The following is a 12,043-nucleotide window of genomic DNA, read 5'->3' on the forward strand; positions in this document are numbered from 1 at the left end:
AAACGTCAGTGGAGCACTGGATGAAAGATGCAAGGGTCTGTCAGGAGTCCAGAAACAAATTGACCTTTTATACACACACACTAATTACAAGCAACATTCTCATTCTCACATTCTTTTTATTTCATCTAATGGGCAAAACTTGGTTTCTCATAAACTCAATTGTTTTTCTCACCGTATGATCAAATAATAAGAATATTACACGTAAAACCAATAAAATATATTGTTTTGATCACAAAGTTATTTAATGGCTAGTTTAGACATTCAGATAAGTGCTGATTAAAGCCTTGATACTTTATCTTGTAATGGTTTCATAGCTAACTATTTATCTTGGGCAGATTACAAAGAAAAGTTCTACCTCTGGTAATCCTTTCTTTCATCAGCTGTCCTCTGTAATTGGCATCTCTCGACAATCACTTGGTTTATAAAGGACAATTTCATTGTTGCATCCTCAGTGGAGAGGGAAGGTGGAAGCAAGTCTCCACCGAACTCAGGAGAACACACCAAGTTACCCTATCTAAGGTGAGTTGAGAAACTTACACTACTATTCTGAATAATGAGAGGGTGTCACCATACATTAGGGATCTTATTATCTAGGGGAGCCTTTCTCAGCTAGGTTCTTAGGAACCCAATGGTTTTTTCAGACATTGCTAGGGGTTCCTTGGGCAATGAGCAACTTTTTTTACTTCTCAGGTAAATAACAGCTAACGCATCTGTAAGGGGACATTATTCCCACTGATCATCAATGTAAGAAGCATACTTATTGCCAGTGTAAAGAAACCCTTTTCCTACTGACCTCCAGTGTAAAGTGACCCTTCACCCACTGGCCATCAATCTAAGGGGCCCTTCTCCACTGACAACCAATATAAAGGGACACTACACTAGCCAAAAATGTAAGGGGTATTTTTCCACTGACCGTGGATGTGAAAAGTTCCCTGAGACCTGGAAGCTACTTCAAGGGTTCCTCCAAGTTCAAAAGCTTGTGAAAAGCTCATATAAGGCAATGTCATACAACCTGATAAATTGCAGACATCCTCTTTATTAGTGTGCAAAGGCCAAAAAATAAAAATCTAATTTAGCAAGCATTCCAAATGTGATGACATAGGGAGTCTGTTTACTAATAGGGCACACACAGCATTGTCAATTAAAGTTTACTGGACAGGAGTAGAGAAACGTCTCCCTCTAAGGACACCTGTTCTGGTACCATGTGCTAAAGGTCAGATTTCCCTTCTCCCATTTTAATCAGGGAAAATCCCATTAACGGGGTCACAAAAATAAAACCCTCCCAAATTTTTTCCCTTCCTCCTCTACCCATAACAAAATAAAGTGGCTCCAGACCAAACATTTTAACTTTCCAACAAAAAGTTAATGGGGGGGGGGGGGGGGGGGGGGGAACCAAAGCACTTAGAGGAAACACATGTTAAACAAATTGGGTTGTATGTTCACATTTAAAGTAAATGTTCACTTTGCAAATTTATTTTTCACTTAATTTAGTGAGTGAGGTGAAACAAAATGAAAATTCACTTTGCAAAAAATACCCAAGCACATACAAGAAAAGTTTTAAAAAATTGATTTTAGCTTCCACATGATTGAAGTCAGCAAAACTTAATTTCATTCACTAAGCTTAGCAAATCCTTTCTTTGAGGAAGGATTTTTCACTTACCTTATTGCAGGAGTAGGTGACCTTTGGGAGGTGGAGATCTACCTGAACAATGTGGAGGAGATGAGTGCAGCTCCCTTTTAAAAAGAAAAGAATAAGTTAACTAGCTAGGCCTAAATAAAAGGAAGGCATGAAGAAAACTTTAAAAATAGGAGAAAACACACCTCTGTAAAAATATAAACATAGCCTTTCTTAAAACATAGCTTTAGCGTGAAACCTCATTTTCATTTATATTTCATGTTTGGACAGTAATCGATCAACTCATGATGCATCATGAAAACTGATTTGCTTGATTAGCTTCAGGCTTGGTTGTCTGTTTTGAGTTCTGGCCAGTGTAAGTAGTACGTAGGGCAGTGCACAGGGGTCAGTAGTTTGTAAGGCTGTGCACAGGGGTCAGTAGTTTGTAAGGAAGTGCACAGAGGTCAGTAGTTTGTATGGCAGTGCACAGGGGTCAGTAGTTTGTAAGGCAGTGCACAGGGGTCAGTAGATTGTAGGGCAGTGCACAGGGGTAAGTAGATTGTAAGGCTGTGCACAGGGGTCAGTAGTTTGCAAGGCAGTGCACAGGGGTCAGTAGATTGTAGAGCAGTGCACAGGGGTCAGTAGATTGTAGAGCAGTTCACAGGGGTCAGTAGATTGTAGAGCAGTGCACAGGAGTCGGTAGTTTGTAGGGCAGTGCACAGGGGTCAGCAGAACTGTGTACAGAGGCTAGTAGGGCAGTGTACAGAGATCAGCAGGATGGTGTACAGAGGTCATCAGGCAGTGTACAGGAGTGAGCAGGGCACTGTAGACAGTTCATCAAGGTAGAGTGCAGGGGGTCATCAGGGCAGGGTACAAGGGTCAGCAGGACAGAGTACCGGGGTCATAAGGGCAAGGTACAGGGGTCAGCAGGGCAGTGTACAGGGGTCAGCAGGGTAGCATACAGAGGTCAGCAGGGCAGTGTAGAGAGGTGAACAGGACAGAGCACAGAGGTGAGCAAGGCAAAATACATAGGTCAACAGGTAAGTGTTCAGTGAGTCAGCAGGGCAGGGTACAAGTGTCAGCACGCAGAGTACAGGGATATGCAGGGCAACACACAGGGGTCAGCAGGGCAGAGTACAGGGGTCAGCAGGTCAGTGTACAGGAGTCAGCAGGTCAGTGTACAGGGACCAGAAGTCTCTAGGGCATACTGGTATTTCCACCCATATGCACAGCAGTGCAAGGAAGTGGCGGTAAAACACTGCTACCTCTGCTATTATACTGATCTCTACCTGTCCTCCGCTCACATCCAACTCATTTGATGTTACACATTTTGGAGAGTTGTCACTGGAACATTTTTATCTATTGGATGATTGCTCAGCTCTTGTACTGGTGACAAAGGGTAGATTACCCCTTAGCCTCTGTATTGGTAACAATTGTCAGCTTAATAGATAGACATGGTGAATCGTCCCAACAGGGGCAAAAACAAGAAGGGTGGTCTAATCCTTCCCACTCTATTCAAACAAAAAAAATAGGGTTTTATCTTTACTCTATGTATTTACTGTACTTAAGGGCTAAAATATATAAATGTCAAGTTAGCTTAAATGCTTGAATTCATACACGAGGCCTATTCATTCACACATAATTTAACCTTATTGTGTATTAACATTAGAGTGGCAAGGGGTTCATGTGTATGTAAAGACAAAAATCTAATTTTTAGTATGTTTTGGCATAACTAAACAAATTAATTTACAGAAATCTATTGCAGTCCTTACATAGAAATCCTACCAGTAACACAATTTCCTTTTGCAAGCTGACAACTCTAAACCACTCTTTTGCAATTAACAGAAGGGTCGTCAGCCTTCATTTGCACTTCTTTAGTTAGCTGTTGGACTGTCTATCTGAGAAAGTTTTAAGGGCTGGGCAATTCTCTGACTGGGCAGGAATTTCTTGTTAGTATTTAATGTCATGTTCTGCTATCATAGATTACATGTTTTATGAAAAAATAATCCTTACATGAATTTTTTGTGCTTGGTGAAAAGTAAAGTAAGGTCATGATAAAGGCTAAGGTAAGATATACGGGGCCTCAAATGAGGGTCTGCACATAATCTTCAGTGCACATAATGCTAGAGAAAACATTCAGAGACTAGAAGAAACAGTCAACCTCTGACATGCTACAGGCAGGGCTTTTTTCAGCTGGAACGTGGGGGAACACAGTTCCGGCACTTCCTGGGCTGACTGCATGTAATGGCAAGGGGTGCTGTGGTGTTCTGCAGGCAGGGACGGACTGACAACTCATGGGGCCCCCAGGCAATAGGAGATTATGGGGCCCCCAAGCAATCAGAAATTATGGGGCCACACAGTATACACAAACACACACACACACTGTATACAATCACACAGTATACACAGACACACAAAATTATGTCGGTAAGGGACATTTCAGAGACAGATGTAAGAAAAAACACTGATTTTTACATACTTTCCATGGTTTTACTGAGGCTGGCAACCTTGATGGGGCCCACTAGTGGCACGGGGCCCTCGGTCAGTGCCCGAGTGGCCCAATGGTCAGTCCGCCCCTGGCTGCAGGGTATTGATGTGCTCACTGCTGGGAGATCTATTCTAGCTGGAGGGGATCTATTATTGCAGGGGGTCTATTGTTGCTGGTGGGGGACCTATTGTTGCTAGGGGTGGGTCTTATGTTGCTGGGGGGGTCAGTTGTTGCTGAATTAGATCTACTGTTAGGGAGGGGTCTACTGTTGATGGCTGCCAGAGAGTCTATTAATGCTGGCTGTGCAGAGATCTGTTGATTCTGCTGCTAGCCTACTGTTGCTGGGGGGGGGGATTTTGTTGTGGGTGGTACATTGTTGTTAGGGGGATCTATTATTGCGTGGCTGAAGGGGATCTATTTTACTGCTTTTCTTGATATCATTACCAAATTCCATACAAATTACTTAGCACCACAAAATGATACTTGGTTCTGTATTGTCTAAAAGGGGTGGCACTGGGAAGTGGTTAGGAGATGGAACCAAAGGGCGGTGCTCGGAGGTGGGTAGGGGATGGGGAAAAGGGGTGAGTCGGAAAAGGGGAGTTCCTGCACCTATTGTCTGAGAAAAAAAGACCTGGCTACAGGTGTGGTTAAAAGTTAAACATGTGCAGCAGGAAACAGGGGATATGTTGTACAGGACTGCTAGAGATCATTGCCATTAAAGCCCCTTTACAAAATTAACATTCCCACTACTGACTGCTTGGGTTACATAGTTACATAGTTAGTAAGGTTGAATAAAGACACCAGTCCATCCAGTTCAACCTGAGTGAGGTGTCTACAGTTGTTCCTATCACTGTACATTGCACACTCACATTGGTCCCTACCCTCAAGGAGCCCATGATCCAAGGTCCCCATTCATATACTAGGGTCAGTTTTGAACAGAAGCCAATTAACCTACCTGCATGTCTTCGGAGTGTGGGAGGAAACCAGAGTACCCGGAGGAAACCCACGCAGGCACAGGGAGAACATGCAAACTCCAGGCAGGTAGTGTCGGGGTTGGGATTCAAACCAGTGACACTTCTGTACTGCTAGGTGAGAGTGCTAACCACTACACCACTGTGCTGCCCACTGTGCTGGGTTCAAGATTGTTTGGCTATAAGTTGGGAAACAAGAATGTTAGATCATCTTGGAGGTACTGTTGCTTTTCTTCTGCTTGAATACCTGGGGTGTGAGCATATTCCTGATTCCAGAATGTATAGCTTTATCTATGGGAAATATCATCCCTTGCCAATATTTATCAAGGTCCACCAGCAGAAGAGTAACCTTTGCTACAGCCAAGCTGTGGTTTTCTTCATATGATCGACCATTTGTGCTAGCTTTGGATAATTTGTATATAATTTATATAGTTTGTAGATGTTGACAGATCATAACAACTTATGAAATATTTTTTTTGTATTATTGGTAATATATCAATGATTTTATTGCTGTTCATTTTAACCTCATTTCAGAATCACAGGATGCGGCTTCTCTTGAATATGCTGCTCCTTTGCAGCTTGGCAATCTTATCCCACCATGTCACGTTTGCAAGACCCGCACCCAAAAAGTATGCTGCAGAAGTAATGTCTTGGGGTATGTTGTCTATGTATTAATACCTATTTCAGATTAAGATAAAACAATTATAATACAGTAAATTTTAGTGATGTCTACCTACCATTTCCATAGGTTCCAACACCCTCACTACTTCACCGGTCAATGCAGAATGTGTAATTTCAGATGTCTGCAGATTTTAAAGCAGTATTAAATCCAAAAGCAAACCTTTATTATATTGCAGCCAATTCTTAGATGTGGTGGCTGCATTTGTCTTCTTTTTTAGGATTTCTTCCTTTTATTTTCACCTGGGGATCCTGCCAGTAAGTCTGTACGTCCTGTAAATGTAACAGTTAGAGGGTTGAGACAAATCATTTAACACTAACAAGCGTGCTTACAATGGTCAGGTTTTATTCAATTATAGTATGCAAAACCTTTATCCCTAAAAGGAAAAAAAATAAAGTTTTTGCTGTAAAATGTTTATAAAGTGTTAGCTAGAGTTTGGCCTAAATTTTTTAGTGTATCTAAATCTGCTTGTCCATCTAACACTCTCCTCCCTCCATGCTGATAATAATAAGAAATCTCCTCACTGAGGTCTTATAGAGATGCAAGAAACCAGCAAATGGTTTGACCCGTGACTCACACAAAACTGAAATATCCATTTTGAAAAGAGTAAAAAAGAGTACCTTGCAGTGGTGGCTCATCCATTAGGGGGCGCCGCCCCCCTCTATCCATGTTTCCGGCCCCCTAATCTAAATGTGGAGCTCCTGACGTATTGATTCCAATGTTTTTTTTTTGTTTGTTTTGTTTTTAAGCATGTGATTTGAGCTTGAGGCTCTAACAGGCTTCAAAAAAGGGTGGGCACTGCACCCTGAGCCCACCCAGTTGTTTGACAATAGGGAATGAATATTCGCTATTGTCACACCGATTCTGCTTCCGGCCAATCAGGAAGCAGAAGACGCACGGCTGGAGGAGATGCAGGGGAAGATGCCCTTGTCCCCATCAACATGGACAAGGTGCTTTGGGGGGGGGGGGGCAGAGCCAATGCAACCTTTTTTTTTTCTTTTTTAATACCTTTTTAAAAAATGCCTAAATTACAACATTAAAATACACAATTCTTTAACATAACAAGCTTGGGAGATGCCTTAAATCTGTACATAAAGCGGTGCACCAGTGAAATGTACTGCAGCAAAAGTGACATTTAACAAAAAAAAAAATAATAGTCACTGTTATATGACACTTCTAATCTTCGGCCTGCTAATGCTTTGTAAACAAAGTGGATGGGGGATCCTGGGTTAATGGGTTAATTAAATACGGTGTCAGCCAAGTTCCTCGGCACTGGTGTTTACACTCCAGCAGTGCTGAGGAAATGTAATTTGCGATTAGAGTCCGGCAGAAGAGGATCATTGTGCATGAGTCATTTGTGTCGGCGGGTTGTTAGCCCTTGTACACACGGTCGGAGAATCCGTCAGAATGTGTCCTATCGGACCGTGTTGTCGGATAATCCCACTGTGTGTGGTATGCATTGGACTGATTGCATCGGAATATCCGTCGGACCCAATTTTCCAACTTGTTGGAAATATTTCCCGACCAACTGGGCCGATTGTACATACTCCGATCATGTGTAGAGAATTTTGAACGGACCAAGTGCCACGCATTATCAGATCAAATTCCTACATGAAAGCTATTGGCTACTAGCCTGAATGTGAAATTACGTCACCACGTTCTGAAAGATCGGATTTTTAGACAACTTAGTCCGACCGTGTGTATGCAACAGTTTCGGACAAGATCCGATGGACAAAATCTGACAGATTTGGTTGTCGAAATCTCCGACCATGTGTGTACGGGGACCCTAGAGACCCTAGAGTGTCGCTCACCATGATTGACAATGGATTTACATCGCTGGAACAAAGTAACCGGATTTACACTGTAGGGCATTTTTTCTGCATTGTTTTTGTTAATGCAATACTTTTATAAAAAGTGTGTATATTTTATTTACTACACTGAGCAAAATTATAAGCGCTGCACTTTTGTGTTTGCCCCTATTTATCAGGAGCTGAACTTAAAGATCTATGACTTTTTCTATGTACACAAAAGGTAGAAAACCTTCTGTGCTACAGCTGCTGTCAATCAAATGCTGTGACATGGTAGTGCATGGGGGGGGGGGGGGGCAAGTCCTGCTGTCTGTGTCAATGCACTCATCAGCGGGGCTCAGGAGCGAGCATGCGCAGGTGCTCCCAGGGAAAGCTGCATTCTGTAGGGGAAACTCACGGAAGAAGAGGACCCAGGAGCACCGGTGGGGCAGGGCTGCTCTGTGCAAAAGCATTCCACAGAACAGATACAGTAAGTATAACATGTTTGTTATTTTAAGAAAAAAATGAAAGTTTAATACCACTTTAAAGCTTATCCCTAATGACCTCCAACTACCAGGGGAAAAATTAAAAATTAACCTTAGAAAGTATTATTTTACTGAGAGAGTAATGATTGATTGTGGCAGACTTTCAGCATTTGTAGTAAACTGTAAGTATATTGAAACATGAATGAAATGAACAAGGTTCTATACACAAACATATTAACAAAATGGAGCAGACTTCCTTTTCCACGTTTCTATCATTATTATTTTAGCAAAGTAATTGTTTTTATTAAGTGTATATAAACCCAAATTCTAAAGTTGTGTACATAGCTGTTTTTCACCTAGTAAATGTAGTTATGCAAGGTTTTAATATTGGTTTTAATAAAAGTTTAATAAATACCTGTAAGTCACAACAGTTTCTGCTCTCTCTGACTTTTTTTAATTGGGTGATTACCAGCTTCCATTGCTGTAGGAAAGTGGTCACCCTGTGCTTTCATACAATCTGCTGCAGTCAATATCCTTTTTCTGGTTGATTGACAGATGCTCTGACTATTTAGCAACTGAGACTGTGACATCCCAGTGTAACTGCCACTTTTGCTAGACAACTTGGCCTATTACAGAAAATGGGGAATAAAATAGATCTTCTGGCAAGTTCAAAAGTAAAAAAAAATAAATGTCTTTTTTGTACATCACAGGACACAGAGCCATAGTATTTACTGAATGGGTTATATAGGCATCACTAGGTGATGGACACTGGCACACTCTAGACAGGAAGTTTAGCCCCCTATATAACCCCTCCTCTTACTGGGAGTACCTCAGTTTTTTTTTGCCAGTGTCTTAGGTGTTGGTCACGAGTAAAGATGTGCTGTGCTGAGCTCAGCTGGAATATTCCTTCCATGCAACCGGATCCATTCAAAGTATCTTTTCCAGGCTGAATTGAATGGTACCCGGGCCTCGTGTCCGAAGAAACAAGGTTTTGCCTGTTACGCTTCTCTTTTTAGAGAGATGGACCCCGGTATCCAGTATTTGTTTTTTTTCAGCCATATTCCTGGTGGGGTGCTTTTTAAAGGCCCAGGGCTGTGGATCTCCCGATTTAAAAAAAGGGAGCCCCAGTCCCTGAAGGTTTTCTAAACGGAGCCCACCGTGAGAGGTGAAAATTGGGTTTGTTACCACAGAACCCTGCAGCTGGATAAGGTAAATTCTTGTGGGTTGTCTCCTTTAAGTAAAATTTTGCTATGCCTAAAGTCACCACCGGGGGCTGTCAAGAGCACATACCCGATTCCATGCTTGTCAGTCTCATCTCTGTGTCACAAGCCGCAGGCTTCCTCTGAGCCCACACTCCAGGTAGGATGTGGGAAGGTTTTTTTTATTCTCAGGAATGTCCCCCCCACAGCTTCCTTCAGGCTAGAGGCCATGGGTTAATCGGTGGCCGCCATTACGGTGGCTCTTCAGCCACTGGCCCTCCTCTCTCCTCCACCCCAGCCTCCCCTCCATGTGTGATCTGATGGGATCGAAGCCCTCAGCTCGCACAGGAAAAGCAGTCTTTTTTTAAAAAAGAAGGGGGGCGGAAGGGGTAGTCGGAGGAGGGGGGCAGAGCATTAGTGCATTGTCAACGTGGTTTAATACCCATAACGCGGGCTATACAAGGCTATAAAAATGCACTCTTTTGCAGATGCACACAGCTAAAAGAGAGACACAGAGTAGATGGATGGCATATGAGTGTGGGTGACACAGGCATTCCCAGGCAACATTTACTTAGCATCAGACTGATCCTTGATAGCAGTGGCAGTTTCTGGACTATTTTTCTCAGCAATAGGTGCATTTCTGGTTGTACCTCTGCATTTGTGCTTAGCACTATGGGCAGAAGGGGAGGTACAAATACCCTGAGAAATAGGGGCTCAAAGGGATCTCCCTCGGGCTCTGAGGACCCCCCCCCCGCAACACCCTCTCCCCCTGAACGACCTAGGGAGGCTGGTCAGAGTGAGCCGTCGGGGTCAGGGGCTGCAACTTTTTCTGGCATTTCAGCCCCTGTATATATTACTCGGGAGGTTTTTTCCTCAACTGATCTTCACAAAGTGGAAGAAAACACATTAGGTCCCCTTCTACCACCCAGGACCCTCAAACAGAGTAACTCTGGCAAAGGGAAGATGAATCCCTCTCAAAGGACTGGAATGAGACCGATGACTCCTCTTCTGAGGAATCAAGTGGGGAAGGACCCTCTTCCTCTTCACAGGCTGAGAAGTTGCTAGTGCAATCTCTTACTGAAATGGTCCACTCCACATTTAATTTACCTGAGTTGAGAGGTGTCTTAATATAGTGTGGTCTTACCCCGAAGGGTCCCGAGGCACCTGTGAGTCAGTTGAAAATATTCTGAGTGGGATCACCGAGATAAACATTTTTTCCCCTCAACACTTTATCCTATGGAGGAAAAATTCACAAAGATATGGGGTATACTGTCAATTGACGCCTCTATATTCTCTGTGAATAAAAGTTTGACTTGTCCTGTGGACCACGCTTAGGGAACCAACTGATAAAAAATTGCAATTCCTGTTAAAAAAAAAATTTCTTTAGAAGATCCAGTAGCTCAATCTGCAATGGCAGCAATTGGGTATGTCAATCCTTGAGAGATCACTTGAAGCAGATGCTCAAGGTTTTCCCTGAACAGCAGGCCCAGGAGTTAGCCAATCTGCCAGTGGCTTTGTATTTTGCAGTTGACTCAATCAGAGATTCTATCCTTCAGAGCTCTTGCCTTATATATGCGTAGAATCTTATGGATGAAAAATTGGTCAGCCAAAACACCATGCAAAAAGCTCCTGGCTGGTTTTCCCTTCCGTGGTGTAAGGCTGTTTGAGGATAATTTGGACAATAATATCCAAAAAATATCAAGTGGGAAAAGTATCCTTTTGCCAGTTAAGAAAAGGAGTCAATGTCCCTCATTTAAACTGTCTCTTTCTCCAGTGCCAGAGGCATCAGCCTCCAGGCAGTCGAGACAGCCTTCACCATCAGGTTCAAGTGGTAAAACTCAAAGACAAGCCCAGGGACAAAAGAAGTCCTGGGGGAGGAAATATACAAGACAGAATGCTAAAGCCTCTTTGTGAAGGGGCGCTCCTGCTCATTCGAGTGGGGGGAAGACTGCTACAAGGGTCTGGCAGGAGGATTTTCAGGACAGATGGGTGGTCCCCACAATAACTCTAGGTTACAAATTAGAGAATTCCTGTCTCTTCGCTTCCTCAGATCAAATGTTCCCAAAGACCCAGAGAGAAAGAAGTCTCTCTTTCAATCGTTAGAGCGACTTTTGTCACAAAAAGTAATCATGGTGGTTTCCATGGAAGAGCAGGCAGGGTTGTCCTGTCAGGGTCCAATCTGACAATGCCACAGCAGTGGCTTATATCAATCACAAAGGGGGCACCAGGGGTCACAAAACCCAGGGAGAAGTAAACCAGATCCTAATCTGGGCAGAAAAGCATGTGCCGTGCATATCTGCAATCTTCATTCCAGGGGTAAAGAACTGACAGGTGAACTACTTAAGTCGCCAGCAGTTGTTCCCGAGGGAATGGTCTCTTCACCCGACATCTTCCTAGCTATATGTCAAAGGTGGGGGATCCTGGACATAGATCTGTTTGCGTCCAGGTTCAACAACAAGATCGACAACTTTGTGTCAAGAGCAAGGGATCCACTTGCACGCGGGACAGATGCGTTGGTGACTCTGTGGGATCAGTTCTCACTGATTTATGCATTGCCTCCTATTCTGCTTCTTAGCAGGATCAAACAGGAAAAGAAGCCGGTGCTTCTGCTGGCCCCAGCGTGGCCCAGAAGATCTTGGTACACAGAAATAGTAAAGATGGCGGTAGGGCCCCTGTGGACCCTACCACCACATCCAGACCTGCTATCACAGGGACCAGTGTTCCATCCTACCTTACAAACACTAAATTTAACGGTTTGGCTATTGAAACCCACATTCTGAAGAATCGTGTGCTTTCAGGCTCAGTAGTTTCTACCTTGA

The 12,043-nt window shown here is 43.3% G+C and overlaps 1 protein-coding gene across 1 annotated transcript in view; it reads left to right on the plus strand.

The window, feature by feature from the left end:
• The first annotated feature begins 462 nt into the window (after positions 1-462).
• LOC143935286 (uncharacterized) overlaps positions 463-12,043 on the plus strand; it is a 42,592-nt gene continuing 31,011 nt past the window's right edge. Inside the window, exons 1-2 of the mRNA XM_077459034.1 lie at positions 463-519; positions 5,609-5,729. Of these exons, the coding sequence (XP_077315160.1) occupies positions 5,618-5,729 (112 nt within the window). The 5' untranslated portion in view covers positions 463-519; positions 5,609-5,617. The remainder of the gene's footprint in view (positions 520-5,608; positions 5,730-12,043) is intronic.

Source organism: Lithobates pipiens, unplaced genomic scaffold (assembly GCF_037356315.1).
Source record: "Lithobates pipiens isolate NorthernLeopardFrog02 unplaced genomic scaffold, aLitPip1_a1.2 Scaffold_28, whole genome shotgun sequence".
NCBI classification, from domain to species: Eukaryota; Metazoa; Chordata; class Amphibia; order Anura; family Ranidae; genus Lithobates; species Lithobates pipiens.